Here is a 17,524-nt window from a genome sequence, read left to right as displayed (position 1 = left end):
TGTGAGTTATTCAAAGGAAGTGCCATGGCTCTGTCCTGGGAGATAGGACTGTCTAGTGATCCTGAACTGATGCCAGGCATCCTCAGTTGGAAATGAGATCCTGGATTCAGAGGGACACTGAGCCTGACCCTGCATGGCTGTGCTGTGGGTGTTCCCATCCTGCTGCTGTTGGTGGCCTCTTGACAGTACTGAGAAATTGGGATTGATGGTATGGGACCATTCAAACAAAATATGTATCAATGCAGTCAGCTTTGAAACAAAGCCCACTGGCCTGATGAAATACATGGACACTGGACCCTGAAACATTGACCCCTAAAAGTAACCAAGGGGTCAGTGTGAAGTGCTTTCACTGCAGTGCTGAGAGAGAAATTAGCAGCACTTGGAGTGAGGGCCAGGTGTAATAAGGAGTGTTACCTGCTGTGCAAAGGATACTGGACCATGTTGCTGTACATCAGTGCACACAGCTATGCACTGATGCTCTGTATATCTGTATATATACACAAACAGTCTATATATCTGTATATTCAGCTGCATCCACATTCAGGTTCCCCGTTAGCCCCCTGCAGACCTGTCTCTCATGACCGTTCCCCAAGCCTTTTTATGCCTGGGGCAGAGGCTGTTGTCCGACCTGTGCTGTGGCTGATTATTCATACAGCATTCACAGTGCTTGCCCTGGCAGGGCCTGAACCAGTCCTAGCTGTTTGTAAGGTTTATTTTTGGCCACTCCAAATGCACAGAGGGAGTTGGGAATGCTGAACAGCTCTGCCTTCACTGCACTTTTACTGCGAAGTGAACCTGTTAGTGAGTAAAGAAGGTTGGTAGAGGGATTTGCTCCTATGTACTCTGTTTGCAGCCATCCTGGAAACTCTCCTGGGGTTTAAATACTGAATGCATTTAGACAGTAATTATATATGCATTTTTATGCTTTGCTACTTGAAGAACTCTTTAACTGCTGAAGCGGGGACAAGGCAGATCCATTGCTCTGTCAGAATTTGAATTCCTTCTTGCAATCTTCACCTTGCCTAAAGTACAAAGTTTAGTCAAGTTTGGGGTAATTGTGAGGCCACAGGCTTGACCCCTATGTGTGCATGCCCTGCCCTCTTTGGCAGGTGTGTACATCCTGGACATCCCATGTTATAGTCTGCAAGGGTGGCAAGGAAGCCAGTGAAGACACGTGGCCATCACTGTCTGTGGTCTGTGGCAATTTAGGAGGGGAAACTCAAAACAGATTTAATCGGAAGTCTTTCACAGGGTTTCACCTTATTGCAGCAACTTTCGGGCAATGCAGGCGTGATTCATCCTCTGCCTTCCTGGCTTGGCCTCACTGATTGATAAAGCTGCAAATGCTGCATGCTTGTATTCTTTACACCCAGAGCTCCTGCTCACAAAGGCAGCTCTGTAGGTAGACAGGAAGGATGTTGAGTGATCTTGGCTCAGTGGTGAGATGCTGGAAAAGGCAGAGTTGCTACTTCAGAGGCTCTGAATTTGCCCTTGAAGGCACAGGAAGGGGGCTCTTGAGTTGTGTGAAATAGATTGTGTTTGGTTGTGCCAGAGTGATGGCTCTGTCTCTCTTGGCTGGTCTCTGATTAGGGCACCTTGAGGAGATGTTATGTTTGTGATCCTCAGGGGTAAATGCTGAAGCTCTTTGCTGGAGTATTTCAGGTATGAGAAATCTGCTTTGATTTCTGACCTCACCATGAAGACAAATTTGCAAGACCTTTCAGTAAATTGTGTCTCATAGCAGATTTACTCATACCAAGAACAGGCAGGAGTTCCCCTAATATTCTCACTGTTCTTCTTTTGTAGGAAGTTAGAACAGTTGTGTTTAGCCACCCCTGCAGCTCCGCGGGGAGAGAAGGAAGGATTTGTGTCCCTCTCATGCACAGCACTGCATCTGTGCAACAGGACTGTGGTGCATGTATGAAGGGCATGTCTGTACAGGCTAGGTCATGAATTCCCAGACTTTTGGGGGCCTGTGGTATTTGCTGAAACCCAACCTTCATCCACCTACAGCCGAGTCCTCCCTTTCTGTCGTTCCGGCTCAGCTGAGCACAGCGCTCCTGGCAGCCGGCCCAGCTCGCGCGACTGAACCAGCAGCTGGTCTTCAGCTCCTTTTAGATGAGATTCTCTCCTAACCCACTCCAGATCATCCCCCACTCCCTGTTTCTGACCTATTTCCCCCCACCTGCCCCCCTGCCTTGTGTCCTTTGCAGTGCTGTGTGCAGTTCCCTTTGCAGAGCAGCTGCATGGAGCTGTGGGAATCCGGTGGAAATGCCCTGCGAGGCAGTGCACGTTTCAGAGAAGCAGTGCCTAATTTAGCTTGGGAGGTACCCGTGCAGGTTGACTGGCTCAGCCACTGCAAGGCTGGGATAATTCAAGCAGCTCAGGGCCTTGTTTTGTTGCATGCCAAATGTCTCTGAGGGTGGAGATCCCTCTGCCTCTGGTCCTGGCCTAGGACTTGGCCTCTCTCATGGAAGAATCCTGACATGTTAAACTCACTCTGCATTTAAAATAAATGGGCTGTGTTAACACTGTAAGAGCACTAAGTTTTAATTCCAACAGAGTTTTTCTCTTACTCCCTGTGAAAGCATGTGTGCCTGCTGATTTAACTGGTTGCTTATTCCATCTGTCCACTGTGGTGAAGAGGCTGGGGCACTTGATTATTTTTGTCCCCTATGGTTAAGGGCAATAGGCCAGGCTAGGGCCATGCAAGGAGAGAGCTGGAAGGGAATGGAATCTGTTGTCCCATTCAGCACACATGCTTCCCACTGTTGTGTGTGTGATAGAAGAGGAAGAAATACAAACTTGTAGTATAATTTAGGTTGGAAAGTACCTTTGGAGGTATCTGAGCTGATCTGCCTCCAGTGAAATCTGTTTTCTGAATTGTTTCTTTGAGTGTGCACAGTAAAGTGGGTCCTCTGCCTGCCTGAAAGACTCCTGTGGTCCCAAACAGGAGGGCAAAAACTGCAGCAGAGTGGGCAAGATAACAGTGAGTCACTCTGCTCACTGCAGCATTTTGATTACGCAGTGGTTTTTATTTAAATACCATATCATTATTATTTATGTATGAAAACCACTCTTAGTTCAGTATTAGTGCCAGTTCCCTAATGTTCATGCTATACTGGTATTGCTCTGTGCACTGTGTTGTGTTTCTAGAAAATCACTGCATTTAAAAGAGATTAGAAACAGCGATGAGAAATGGCCACTTGTTAATTGCTAAGTGATAGGTGGGTTGGAAAGTGTGGTGGGCAAAAAAAAGGGTGGCTGTGTTTTAGAGGGAGCTAGTTTTAGATGGAGGTCAGTGGCTTTTGATACTGCAGTTACTTAGCTGGTTGGTCTGGATCCAGATCTCATTAAGATTTAATTCATGGCTTGTTCTTAAGGAATCTGGATCTCACAGTAGTCTCAGCAAAAATCTTAATGGGAGGCAACTCAAACTTGTGACTGCAGTGTCTGTATCTGGCTCGAGGTTGTGTGTCCTCTGAGTGTCAGGTGCTGGGTGAGCAGTATGGGCACAAGCTGTGACCCCTGAGTCCTCCTGAGGCACTTTAGGAATTCGTCCCCCGTGGGGCTTGGGGCCCATCAGTCACAGCTGGGAGGAGAAGTCTCTGCTCACCCTGGCAGCATGGGCTGGGAGGGATGAGCCAGGTTCCCTCCTGACTCCGGTGTCTCCCCTCTCTCAGGCCTGAGGACAAGCGTGGGACGATGTCGGAGGCGCGACACGACAGCACCAGCAGTTTGCAGCGCAAGAAGCCGCCATGGTTGAAACTGGACATCCCGGTGCCCGTGCCCCTGCCCGTGCCAGAAGAGCCTCTCCAGCCTGTGCAGGTACAGGGGCTGGGGAGGAGGGAGGGTCTGTGGAGCTGGGGAGGGATGTGCTGGGAGCATCCCTGTGCCTGGGGTCCCCATCAGTCCAGGCTGAGAGAAAGGCAGCGTGTGATGGCAGGTCACGAGGCCACATAAGAAGGGGCAGAGCCTTTGAGTAAATTTATGAGCAGTAATTAACTCCCTTGAAGGGGATGTGGGAGGGATGAGGGTGGGTGGCTGATGTGCTCACATCAGTGGATGTGACTGTTTGGATGTGGGCATTGTGAAAAGTGTCTTGGCTGAGATATGAGAGTGAGGTATTCAAACAAGCATTTCTTAAGGGGACTGGAGGACTGAAGGTCTCCCAGACAAGCATAAAGGCCTGGAAGTGCTGGAACTTCTGAAATGAGCAGAGTATGAATCTGACTTATGAATAGCCAAGATAATGACAGACTTTCATCAGTAACAGCAAAGAATAGTTACTGGCAACACAAAGCTGTTAGCAGCATGAGAACATTAAGAGGACCATGTGGGATGAGAAATACATAACATTGAGGAGTGCTGAAGCAGAGATGAGGTGATAGGTTAATAGGAGCTGTGCAAGCCTGAGAGTAAAACACCCTTATTTGTACTGGCAAAAGGAAGAATATCAGGAATACCTGTTTCAAGGTTTTAAAAACTGCTGTAGGGGTGAGACCTGGGTATGAATGCTGGCTGCTTGTGTGGCCTTGTGCAGGAGCAGAGACTTTGTGCATCGAAGGCAGAGCCAGAGGGTTCTTGCTGCCCAGCTCTATGGGTGTGTACAGGGCCTGGGTTCAGTCACTTACGTGAAAAAAAGTTTAGTCATTAGAGAAAGGGAAGGTTATACACTTTCCCTGAAGGGAGCTGAGGACAAGTTTGTCTTAAGAGGGAACTTTTATTGCATTTGGAACAGCAAAAACTGTCCTCTTCAGCATTCTGTGATCCAGGGACTCAAATGCACTTCACTTGTGTGACAGCTCCTGGCAGATAAATCTTGGTTCTGGTCTTCCCTTGGAATGAAAGAGTTTGGGGGCCAGCCTGTAGGGATTAGAAGTAGAATTCAGGGTTTTACTAGTGCAAGTTGAAACCTTCTAAATTAGTTAAGGTTTTGATGGATCCTCCCTTATCTGAAATTTCTAAATCCAGCTGGGCACCTGGATAGACACTGTGCTTATGATGGAAGCTGGTGGAGGTGATGTTCTCTGGGTCCTCATGTGCACAGCCCAGGCTATCAGGATAAGAGTGCATTGTGTGCTCCTCTTACTGTTTTTACATAAAAGATATCAAAACTGTTACCATAAGTGGAAATTATTAGCTTTCTGGGCTAGAGAGGCTGAAGTAGTCTTGAGGCAGAGACAATGTCTGACCAGTGGATCGATCAGAGCTTCACTCTTGCCAGAGGGGCAGTCTGCTCAGCCTGCCCTGTACAAATGGGAGATGGTGCCTGCTGAGCTGATAGAAATGTAATCCTGAGCAGCCTGGGGGAGGCAGTTGTATGAGCTGAGAGCAACCTGGTGACTTGTGTCACTTTTGGTAGGTGACATTTAGTCAAGACATGTGAGTGTGCCCAGGCAATTAGGCTGTGAACAAAGCCTTTCCCAGTTGCTTGCTCACACAGGCTTTTAGTGCAGATTCAGTGCCACTTAAGAAGCAAATCCCACTGACCTTGTGGAGTGGTCTGGGAGGGTGATGTGGGTAGACAGCAGGCAGGAGGATGTGTGGCAGGAGCTGCTGTTGAGTTGCTGCCATGCCCAGTCCCAGCCCTGACTCTGGTGTTCCCTCGCAGCCGACGCGGCGCCAGGCGTTCCTGCGCAGCGTGAGCATGCCGGCCGACAACAGCCGCGTGCCGTCCCTGCCCCACGACCCCGCCAGGAGAGCCGGCCTGCAGAGACAGACCTCCATCACCCAGACCATCAGGAGGTGAGCACGGAGCTCCTGGAGCCTGCACTGCCATCCTGGGGCTGTGCATTCCTCATTCTCTGCCCATCCCGTCGCCTGTCACAGCAGCGTTGGGTTGACTCCCTCATTACCTCTGTTCTGGAAGGGTGGGTGCAGGTTGGTCTGCAAGAGAGAAGCCCAGTGGTGCTGTATTGCCTGTCTGTAGTACATCAGGACACAAGTTCTGGGAGGAAGATGCTGGTGACCAGGACAATGAATGTTTGTCACCCACAGACAGATTTTGGGTGCCCCCATGCCCCGGGGGGGCTGTTTCTCAGTAACAGGGTGTGTCAGGCCCTGGTGTTTAGCTGTGGCTGTAGATGGGGTGTGCTGAGAGTGCTTTGGTGCAGTATCTGAGAGCACATGGTTGCTGGGAGAGGCAGAAACCCACTGGAGCAGTGCAGGGCTCTCAGCAGCTTGGCTCCTGGCACTGGCTCATTGAGCTACTTCTGAGGGGTGCTGGAGAGTAGGGAGAGGGTTCTCTGGTTCTGTGTCCCACTCCTACAAAGGGTTGTCATTAGGAGTCTCTTGAGACATGGCCACACAGAGCTGGATGCCCTTTCCCTCACCATGGCAAAGGCTTATTGCAGTTTGCCCAGAGGGAGTGGCTCTCCCAGCTTCTGTCTCTGGCAGCATGTCAGGCCTGCCTGGATCCCTGGAGCATCCCTGGAGCTCCATGGGTCAGGGGTACTTTCAGCCAGCCAGGCTTCGCCCACTCATAAAGGAGCAGCTTTCCAGCTCTGGGATATCTCCCACACACTGTTTTCCTTTCCCTCAGATGTTCCCCAGCGGTGGTGACGCTCTCCTGTATCAGCCCACTCTGATCCTGCTTCTTGTGAGGTTGGGAGAGCTGAGCCCGTGAAGCAGCATCTGCTCAGCAGCCTCTGTGCCTGCTGAGGCTGGGCTTGCACACCTACACTGTCTCTCTTCCCTTGCCTCCCTGCTCTTGACGTGTTCCTTGCCAGGACAACTAGGCAAGAGCACATCAAGGATGAAAGGATATCCTGGGAGGGTGCTGTGGGGGCCCTGACAAGAAGCACTGGGTAGAAGGGCCAGAGTAACCTTCCCCTGAAGTCCTCAGAACATGCAGTTTGTATGTAGGGGAATGAGGAACTGTGAACTCTTTGGTGCTGGTGTGGCAAATTTACTTTGGGAAGAACTTTACAGGGAACAGAACTGTAGGAGATGTGCACGATACAACATTAGCAATAAAAGCATGAAATGAGTGGATCAGTAACAAGGCCAGGGAACTGGAAAGTACCAAGGTCTAGACCCCTGTTTTCCATTTAGCAGAGCTAGGGATGCAGTGGAGAATGCAGACCATACATCCCTAAATTGTGTCTTGGGATTTGTTTTGTGAGTTCAGGAAGGCTGACTGCCAAGTTTTCTGCTTAATACAGCCCTCAGAGTGCAGAATGGGAAACTGCAGCAGGACTCCGTACCATCTTCCCTGGAGCACACAGATCAAGTGTGAACATAAAGTCAAGCCTGTCTAGTCCAGAACAAGGCATGAGAGTGATTCATATGAAAGCATCTAACACCATTTCCAGTCTCCCAAGGTGTTTGAGATGCCCATGCAAAGCAGCAGATGTGGCACAGATAGACCTGTGCACTAGATCCTGTCAGGGCACCAGTCACCTGTCTGTAAGCAGATCATATCTCAGCCTGCTGACACCTCCATGGTTTCACACTGGTGTCCAAAGCCAGCTGTGGAATCAGTAGCTGAGTGTCTGGACTGGAGAAGGCAGGTCTTACAGGGAGAGCTGAGGGGGATGGCAGTTCTCCTGGTACCTTCAAGAGCAATGTGAGACATGTCACAGGTGCACCAAGAGGATTCAGCAGCCTCCTGGGTTCAAAGATGCTGCTGTGTGGCTTGAGCCTGGTTGTTTCTCTTAGGCCGTGCTCTCAGCTGGAGGCCACTGTCACAACTGCTGCCCATGGGGCTATGGAAGGAGATGCAGTGGCTGCTCCCCTCCACAGCCCTGGAGGTTCCTTGGCCTCAGCTCTGTTTTCTTTGCAGCAGACAGGTTCGGTTTCAGAGGAGTCAGACCCTGCCCGCTCGTGGGCACCGGGGGGGCAGGAGCTCCCTGAGAAAGCGGCAGTCCCTGCCCCGATCCTTCTTCAGGTACTGCTAGCACCGAGTGTGAAACCCACCCTGCATGTGTGTGCCAGGGCTGTTGTGAGCTGCACAGAGTCTGGCTGTTGCTGAGATCACATTGCCTTCCCAGGACTGTCCAAGAGGCCTACAGACAGGCAGAGTGAGAAAGTTCATGTGTGCCTCTAACAAAAAACAATTGTCACTCCTACTAAATATGTAGGCAGCTGTCAATAAGTAGCATGGACTAACAAGCTGTCCACCCGCCAGCCTCACTCCCTCCTACCTTTCCTAACAAGCCGTCAGCCTCCTGGTGTTCACCATAGCTGGAATATCTCCCCAGGGCAGCCTTAGCCCAGCTTGCCTTTGCTGGCAGCAGTGCAGCAAATGTTGGCCCCAAAACCTTCTTGGGGCAGGAGAGGATGGAGAGGAAGCAGCACCAAGCAGACACTGTCATGTTGGTCCAGAGGGGCTCAGAGCTGGTGAATGGAATACAACATTCACTCTTTCCCTGTTGACATCATGGCTTTTTCTAATGCAAGTGTGACTGTCTTCTTTTTGAGGTGGAGGTCTTTGTTTGCTTAGCACCAAGGAGATGAGCCACTCCAGGAGTCCAGGGCACAACGACCCATTGACCATCACCCCAAATGTGGAGCTCTGGAAACTTATAAATCAGATAGTGTGACTTTGTGCATGGCAGGGACTGGACCTAATGCCCTGTATTCCTGTCCTACCATCCTCACTGCTGCCCTTGGCCAGCTGCCACTCTGGCACTGTGACCACCTTTGGGGCTGCTTGTGTCTGGCCTTGGGCTTTCAGGGCTGCCTGGCTCATCGTGACAGAAGAGTGACAGCTGACTCTGATGTTGGTTATTACAGTGCCCTGGGGGCTGTGTAGGATGTGATGGAGTTCCCCAGCTGAAAAGAACGTTCAGCATCTTCCCAAGGTGCTCCAGATGCCCTAAACTCCTTAGTGGACTATTTTGGCTATGATCAGGGAATGGGACAGCTCTTCACCCTGACCCTGGCCCAGCAGTGGTCTCTGGCAGTTCTAGAGTGTTCCTTACAGTGTCAACAACTGGGGTGGTGATTGTCCTTCCAGACTGGTGGGAGCACAGTTTTGTAGAGCTCTGAGTCTGCTGGTGGTGCCATTCCTCAGCAGGCTCATGTGGGCCCAGGCTTGTCACCCAAGGTCACCTTGCAGTTACAGGAGTCTGAGGGGAGCCCTCTGAGTTGTCAGACTGTTCTGTGGTGTGTGTTGTGCCAGAGCAACAGGCAGCTTGACCTCTGTGCTGTGGGCTTGGTGAGTCTGTCAGGGCAGGGGCTGGCCCTGGGCTTTTGCTCTGAGTGGAGAGGAAGATTGCTTGAAGGAGATGTGGGTCTGTGGGAGCAGAGAGGTGCCCCAGGATTTTCACATTGTCCCATCTCCAAGGGCTGGCACGTTGGCTTGCTGGTGGCATTTGGGCCAGTGAGGTCAGGTGAATTCCAGCAATGGCCCACATAACCATTCTCTATCATTGTGAGAACAGGAAGGAAACAGCTGAGGAAAATGAGTGGTAGTTGCATATGGAAGGTTTTAGCCAGCAAGGCTGTGGATTTCAAACACACCTTTTAACATGGTGGCAGAGCATCTTCACCTATTGGTTGATGGGGTTTTTGCTTGGAAGGGTGCAAAACCACAGGATTGGTTTCCTGTCTCCAGCACACTGTCTCAGTTCCCCTGTGTGGCCTAATTCTAGATTTGTCCCAGCCTTTCCTCCAGTGTGTATTTTAATGCTCACTTTGTGATCTGTGAGGTCTTGCTTCTCAGCAGCTGGAGATCCTGCCCCTGAGCAGGGGGCCTGAGGCCAGGGGTTTAGGTTTGGCTTGGAAAGACTTTCAGGCTTCAGCACCTGGGCCAGTCAGCTGAAGGCTGAGGCAGCTTGTCATCTCCTGAGGATGAATTAGCCATGGTGGGGAATGCTTGGCAGGGCTGCCATGACCCCTGTAAGTTTAGGGTACCAGCTGTCCTGCAGGATTTGAAGTAGGCTTTAGTCTGACTTATCCTGATGCCTCCCTGCCTTCCCTGGGATTTTGCTTCTGATCCACTGCTCTTCTGTGGCAGCAGCCATTTGGCAGCAAACCTGCCTCGTGGCTGCAGCCTTGTGTTCCTGCTTCTGCAACCAGCAGCTTAGAACTGTGTGTGTCTGCCTTTGCAGAGACCAGAACTGAGCAAGTTTTGCTGTTAATGCTACCCTTGAGGAGGGAGAAATTCTGCAGCATGAGATGGAGAAGTTAGGGAGATTGTGGGGGTGTGGAGGGGAGGCTGGGAGAGAAGAGTGATTTCTGGCAGCTTTTGGGAGAAGTTACAGAGCTATGAAACAGTACAGTCTCACAACTAGAGCTGGCTTGAAGATGGTAAGTGTTTGCAATAGATGGTTTTTAAAGTAAAAAATCACCTTTCACCAAGTTATTTTCTGAATTTCTGTACCACTTCTTTTTCTTTATTTTTAGAAAAACTCAGAACAAACTGTCTTTTACCCGCAGTGAATACCTTCTATTACTTTTCTTCTGTCTTAAGAGACAGAATGCTGATGATGGTCAAACATTTCTGGCCAGCATCTGTCAGGTTGCTAAAACCAGTTGAGGACAAGCTGCGAGATGCTCCTGAGAAAGAGTTCTGCCTTTGAATTGGGATGGGCTGGAAGTGACCACCAGAGCTTTGTCTTTTCACATGCCTAGTGGAAACAAACATCCTTCTTCTTAGCACTTTTCTGCTGGCATGTTTCAGAGGCACGGCAGACTGGTTTGGGGTGAGCAAGGACAGCGACGCCACTCAGAAATGGCAGAGGAAGAGCCTCCGGCACTGCAGCCTGCGCTACGGGAAGCTCAAGCCTCAGGTCATCCGGGAGATGGACCTGCCCAGCCAGGACAACATTTCTCTGACAAGCACAGAGACCCCCCCTCCCCTCTACGTGGGACCCTGCCAGCTGGGCATGCAGAAGGTGAGTAGTAACCTGGGACAGAGGCAAGGGCACTGAGTGCCCTGCTCGGTGTCTGCACCACGCTGGCAGCTGTGAGCTGTCTGCTGGCTGAGCTCTGCCTGGGCACGTCTGGGCTCTGTGCTCAGACACTTCTCAGGTCTCAGGTACAGTTTGGCAGCTCTCTCTCCAGCAGCCTCTCTGTGCTCTCGTTGGCTGAGGTCCCTCAGCTGGGCTGGTGGCTCAGAGCCGTGTTTGGCATGCTGTGACCGTGCTGATCATGGGTGTGCAGCATGTCCAGGAGCTCTCAGCTCAGCCTTTCTGCTGCCATTCTGCAAGGACAGAGTTGTGTTGTACCCAGAGCAGCTACCATGTTGGACCCAAATGTACAGCAGCAGGGCTGAAATCACTGGGGACATTTGCCCTGCCCCAAGCAGAATGCAGGCTGTAGCACAGCTACTGTCCCCATAGAATCCTGGTTATGTTTTAGGCCTTTGAGAAGTGTCTCTTGCATCAGTGGTGCTAGAGCTCTGCTCCTGGGTTCTCAGAAGTGGTTTTGAGTGCCTGCAAAGGGCACCTGGGTTTGATGCTACCTCCTGCTCATTACCTTTAAATGTGATCAAAGAGGGCAGGGCCCAGATGGGCACATCTAGTGACTAGAACACATCTAGAACTAATCACAATATCCAGCTCTTCCCACTCCTCCACTCAGCGGCAGCAGTTGGTGTGGTTGATGGCTGTGCTTTGGTGAGCACCACTGGGTGAGTGGAAAAACAATTCCTTCCAAAGCAGGTCAGTCTGTGACTTGCAGCCTGGTGGCATCACTAAAGCAGAGGAGAATGTAGTGCATTTTTCAATCACATTTTTCCTCATTGTCCTCTTTTCTGTTAGATGTCTTGCACCTAATCTTTGGTCACAGGAGACTTAGAAATACAGTTGAGCTCTGTGTGGGCTACCTTAAATCAGAACGTGGTGTCAGTCAGTGTGAGCCCATTAAGCTTCCTGTTGAGTGTGCAACTGTGGATTAAAAAAGCTCGTAAAACCTTGGGATAAAGCATAGAGGTCTTATGGAAACCACAGCTGTGATGATGTAAGGACAGAGGCAAGGTTTGTAGCTGAAGGCAATATTTTCATTACGTTGATTTGTATGTTTGGAATAAGTGAGAGCGCTGGCCTGAGGAGTCCCAAAGAAGGGCTTGCAGCTCCTGGAAGCTTGCCTGCTTTATCCAGCTGTTAATTAATGGAAGCAGATGTAAATATACAGTGAAATTTCTGCAGGATAACAGGAAACTGCTTAAGTCCTGGGCTGTCCAGTATCAGGAAGGAAACTAGCTGAAGAAAGAACATTTCTGTTTTCAGGGATTTCTCAAACTCCTATTTAGACAGCACGTTCTCTGACTGTTGAGCTCATGGCACTGGGAGACAATGAAACCAAGGAAGGGCTGGAGGAGGTTTGGAGTCTTATGTGTTATGGTTGACAATAATCAATACTAACAAAAGAGAAAAAAACCCAATAGGCTATTCCTTATCTCCCTGTTATAGAATTGCTTGTTGGTTCTTGGCCAATCCCAGATGCCAGGCCCCTGTCATAGTGCCAAGAGGAGAGAGGAGGCTTGGGAGGGAAGGGTTTGGGGGCGATGCACTGATGGGCTGCTCCTGTCGGCAGATCATCGACCCCCTGGCGCGGGGGCGCGCGTTCCGCATGGCCGAGGACGCCGACGGCTGCAGCGTCCCCCACACGCCCATCACGCCCGGCGCCACCTCGCTCTGCTCCTTCAGCAGCTCCCGCTCCGGCTTCAACCGCCTCCCGCGGCGCCGCAAGCGCGAGTCCGTGGCCAAAATGAGCTTCCGCGCGGCCGCCGCCCTGGTCAAGGTACTGCTGGGCAGGGCAGGGAGCGGGGCTCTGCCCTGGGGCACGGGGACAAGGCAGTCACAGAATCATCAGGTTGGAACAGACCTCTGAGATCATCGAGTCCAACCTATGGCCTAACACCTCAACTCAGAGTCTAGACTATAGCACCAAGTGCCATGTCCAGCCTTTTCTTAAACACATCTAGAGTGGTGATTCCACCACCTCTCTGGGAAGAGCGTTCCTGTACTTTATTATTCTTTCGGTGAAAAATTTTTTCCTAACATCCAACCTATACCTTCCCTGACGTAGCTTGAGACTGTGTCCTCTGGTTCTGTCAGTTGCTGCCCAGTGGAACAGACTGACCTCCATCTGTCTACAGCCTTCCTTCAGGAAATTGTAGAGAGCAATAAGGTCACCTCTAAGCCTCCTCTTCTCCAGGCTAAACAACCCCAGCTCCTTCAAACGTTCCTCATAAGGCTTGTGTTCCAAGCCCTTCACCAGCCTTGTGAAGGAGCTGCTCAGCAACAGAGCGTGGGGATAGCTCTGCTGGAGGGGAGGAAATGAACTCACCTCCTTTGTGTTTCAGCCTGGGTACAGGAGGCAGGATTGGTAAGAAAGCTGGGTGGTGGTTCAGTTTTGGTGCAGGTCTTGATTTTTCTTTATTGGCCTGGGGACTTTGATTCTCACAGCCCAGCAGCCTCAGAGCATTCTAGCAGGCCCAGTTCAGCCTGTCTGGACCTTTGGGTGGTCCCTCTGCACCTGGTAAGCAGCCATGGAAGAGCAGAAATACCTGAGGCTCTTGCTATGCAAGTATCTTCATCCTGCATTGTACAATATGTGGTAGATGAGCACATGGCAAGCCTGGAGGTGGGCACCATGGGTTGACCAGAAAGGTGTCACACATCACATCTGCTGTGCTCCATCCACAAGCATGGACCAAGCTCAGCACTTGGGCTCCCAGTGCCCTGGCTGGGGTGGGTTTGTGAGCTGGGGATCAGGCTCCTGGCAGTGCCTCCAGCCCCTGTCCCTGCTGCAGGGCCGCTCAGTGAAGGACAGCACCCTGAGGAGGGCCCAGCGGCGCAGCTTCACCCCCGCCAGCTTCCTGGAGGAGGACACGGTGGATTTCCCAGATGAGCTGGACACTTCCTTCTTTGCTCGGGTGAGGGGCAGAGCAGGGCTCTGGTTCTGGCAGGGCTGTGTGATGCAGAGAGCAGCACTGCTTTCTGCCAGGGCTGCTGTCTCCAATGGGATGTTGGCTTCTGATGGGACTGCTGTGTCTCTGCCCAGGAAGGAGTCCTTCATGAGGAGCTCTCTACTTACCCAGATGAAGTGTTCGAGTCACCATCAGAAGCTGCAATCAAAGATGCTGAGGTGAAACCTCCAGATCAGACAGATCTCACAGGAGGTGCCTTGGACAAAAACGAGCTTGAAAGAAGCCACTTACTACTGTGAGTATCTTCATAGTAGCTGCAAAAGCCTAACATGGGGTATCCAACCCATTTGTAGTGGGGCCTTCTGCATGGAGGAAGCCAAGATCTGAGTGCTGTGGGTGCTTGGTGCAGAGCTCATAGCAGTACAGTGATGGTTTTCTTTAAATCCAGCTGTAGGCCTCCTGCCCCAGCTACCCATGCCTATGAAAGGTGACTCTGAGGCCACTTCTGCAGTCACTCCAGCAGCTTGCAGCTTCATACTAATGTGTTTCAGAGATGGTATCATGCCTTGAGGAACCAAAAGGCACTTTAAATTAGCTGTGAGGATGCTGAGGGCCCAGCCTTTGGCTATGGAGAGCATGGCAAGGTGAGAAAGCTGTTGCCATTGCCATAGTCACCAGTAACTGTTGTCATGCTCCAAGGGGCGGTGAAGCATTGCAGAGTGTCGAGCTGGGCTGCATTCCTCACATGAAATGAGAGAGAGGTGTGGCACTGATGCTGAGAGCCCTACAAATATGTGGGTGGTGCTGTACTGTATGCCTGGATTTTTTCCACCTGAGTAACTGGTACTGAGTAATTGCTCTGTGTTGCTTCCGAGTCAGCTCACCCCAGCAGAGAGCTCTGCTGGGTGTGAACATGGAGCAGACAGGGAGGTCCTTGTTGTGGTTCTGCTGCTCTCAGCCCGTCTTGCTGTGTTGGCACTTTCCCTTCAAGTGTTTCCAAGAACTTGACTCAGTTTAACATAAGGGGAAGCACAAACGGTGGGAGTTTGTTGTCACTCCTCCTGAGATGGTTTCAGTCTTCTTGGCTCCCTTTGAATCTCCTTAAATAGCTTTATTTATTGAGGAAAATACATTTTTCCACACTTCAGAGAGCTGTTACCAGTCACAGTTGGGTGTCCTTTCACGTGGTGAGGTGTTTGTTTGGGCATGGGGAGATTTCCAGCACTGGAAATAGCAGGAAGCAGCACGTCTGCCACACAGAAACCACTTGACCTCTTGGGCAAGAGCAGGCTGCAGTAGAATCTGCACCTTCTGCTGGAGAAGGGCTTCCCAAGGGGAAGTTGGGATATTCCAATGCATCTTCTGTAAGGTGCAATATGAAATGAGATGAAGTTTCCAGCAGTGTTTTGGCTACAGAGGTTCAGATTCTCCCTTATCCTGTTGCTTCCCTGTACTTCAGAGCTGTCATGATTTCTCCAGATACTCTAGTCATCTTTCAGGAGATGAACAAGCACTTCTGACAAGCACTGTCTTTGTGCAGAATAGGACATTTAGGAAGCCACTGGACTAGAACATTGGTGCATGCCTCCTGCAGTGCCAGGCAATGAGGAGGGTGAAATGGGAAGTAGTTGGGTTTTTTTGGTCAGGTCTGAGTGCTGCAGATGTGACTTTCATGCTGCTGTCTAAGAGCAAGGAAATACAAAACTATCTGGATGTGATGGAGACTTAAAAAGTAGGTATTATTAACTAGTAACCTGTGCAATATTCATCAGATCTATTTTGACAAAATAACTCAGGATGCTTGGGATTTTTAGTGTGTTGTTGAAGCCTGGTTTTTTTTATATTCTGAAAAATGCACACATGGGTACAGATAAGGGGGGAAAGGAAGAGAGATTGTGAGAGGTAACTGGTACAGCTTGCAGCATGTGACAGTGCTGCTTTCTTGGCCTGGGAAGCTGCTTGGATCACTTTTGTCCAATTTGTCAGTCCAGTCACACTGAAGTGAGACATTGAGGGGACATTTAAAGGTGGGTATTTCCACTGCTGGGCTAAAGTCCACTTCCATTTCATAGCAGAGAGCACAATAAGAGGATTGAAGTAGGGGAGGAAATAGATGTGCCTGTTGCTGAAACACTTTAAATCCTCGAGAGCTCCGCAGTGGTGGGGCTTAGTTTTGAACAGCTGCCTTGTGCCACTTTCTGCATGTTTGCTGTGCTTTCTGCCACTTCTGTGCTTTCATTTATGGCTCTGTGTAACCCTTTGGAACACAGCTCCCACTTTAGGGCACCCTGTCTGCCATCAGCTGCTGCCCAGCCCGGAGGGGGTGGGACAGACAGAAAGCAGGTCCCTACTGCTGTCCTGCTTTTGATTTCAGCCCCCTGGAGCGCGGCTGGAGGAAGCAGAAGGAGGGGGGCGTGGCGCAGCCCAAGGTGCGCTTGCGGCAGGAGGTGGTGAGCGTGAGCCCGCAGCGGCGCGGCCAGCGCATCGCCGTGCCCGTCAGGAAGCTCTTTGCCAAGGAGAAGCGGCCCTACGGGCTGGGCATGGTGGGCAAGCTGACCAACAGGACCTACCGCAAGCGCATCGACAGCTACGTCAAACGGCAGATCGAAGACATGGATGACCACAGGTGAGTGCTGCTGGCCCTCAGTCCCTGCGTGCTGCTGAGCCCCCCAGCTTTGTCCCCTGGAGGACAGAACCAGCTGTGTGTGTCACCGTGCACTGGGGCTCACCCAGCTCCTCAGGGTGTGTCTGCATCTCTGCAGGTCTCTGTGCCACCACCACTGTCCTGTGGTGACAGCGAGGCTCAGCTGTCCCTGCCTCTGATCATTCCTCTAGTGTCATTATTACAGCACAGTTCAGCATCAGGCTTCAGTGTTCTCATGGATGTTTTCTCGGGAAAGGGTGGTTGTCCAGGGTAATGGGGAAGTCAGAGTAAACAGGTTCAGTAAGACCTTAGGTCATGGCCTCCTGTCCTGTGCACTCCTAGGTGATCCTGGTCACGTACTCCAGATTTTGGTGAGGTTTCTGGGGAAAACAGCAGCTTTTCCCCTCTGTTCTGTTAGCACATGTAATATGCCTGTGTTTCTGCCTCTGATCCTTTGCCTTTTCCTCCATGCAGACCTTTCTTCACTTACTGGGTCACCTTTGTGCACTCACTCATCACCATCCTCGCTGTGTGCATCTACGGCATCGCCCCTGTGGGGTTCTCACAACATGAAACTGTTGATTCAGTAAGTGAAGCCCCCTGACAGCCTGGAGTTCCAGGCCTCAGCTGTTGTGTCACAGCACACTGGCTCCTTGCCTTCTTGGCCTGGGGGGCTGCCTGGAGGGTCTCTGGGAGCCCCCACAACACCTTCTCTCCCTCCTGCAGCCACGTTGCTCCTGATGTCAGATTATATCTGACACAAAGCACGGTGGCTGTGCTGGCAGCACTGCCAAACAGCTTGTTCCCCTCCTGCTGGAGAGCAGAAAGATGATCAGGGCAGGGAAATACTTCAAACCTGAGCTAAGTTTTTGCACGATTTTGCTTCTGCCAGGAGCAAAGCTGACTTGTCTGACTTTGGGAGCTGATCTTGAAGCTGTTTGTAGCCTTCCCACACATTGTTAAAGGTTCCTGGGGTACACGTATCTCCACAACTATGTCCCTGCCCCATGCAGGAGATGCCTTGGGGGAACTTCTCAGGTCTGTATCTGACTTTC

General features: G+C 51.1%; 1 protein-coding gene across 5 annotated transcripts in view; it reads left to right on the top strand.

Annotated features, from left to right (window-relative positions):
* RHBDF1 (rhomboid 5 homolog 1) overlaps positions 1 to 17,524 on the top strand; it is a 34,666-nt gene that overhangs the window by 11,152 nt on the left and 5,990 nt on the right. For 2 of the 5 annotated variants that reach the window (XM_056502886.1, XM_056502888.1), the window contains exons 2-10: positions 3,684 to 3,828; positions 5,615 to 5,748; positions 7,790 to 7,891; positions 10,631 to 10,844; positions 12,487 to 12,693; positions 13,709 to 13,831; positions 13,960 to 14,120; positions 16,200 to 16,451; positions 16,944 to 17,055. In XM_056502886.1, coding sequence (XP_056358861.1) covers positions 3,684 to 3,828; positions 5,615 to 5,748; positions 7,790 to 7,891; positions 10,631 to 10,844; positions 12,487 to 12,693; positions 13,709 to 13,831; positions 13,960 to 14,120; positions 16,200 to 16,451; positions 16,944 to 17,055 — 1,450 coding nt within the window. Of the gene's footprint in view, positions 1 to 3,683; positions 3,829 to 5,614; positions 5,749 to 7,786; positions 7,892 to 10,630; positions 10,845 to 12,486; positions 12,694 to 13,708; positions 13,832 to 13,959; positions 14,121 to 16,199; positions 16,452 to 16,943; positions 17,056 to 17,524 lie in introns of all 5 variants that reach the window. The other 3 variants (XM_056502885.1, XM_056502887.1, XM_056502890.1) reach the window with 2 other exon arrangements.

This window comes from Oenanthe melanoleuca, chromosome 14 (genome assembly GCF_029582105.1).
Source record: "Oenanthe melanoleuca isolate GR-GAL-2019-014 chromosome 14, OMel1.0, whole genome shotgun sequence".
Classification (NCBI taxonomy): Eukaryota; Metazoa; Chordata; class Aves; order Passeriformes; family Muscicapidae; genus Oenanthe; species Oenanthe melanoleuca.
The sequence above is the reverse complement of the archived record's forward strand: the minus strand, read 5'-3'. Positions and strand labels throughout refer to the sequence as shown.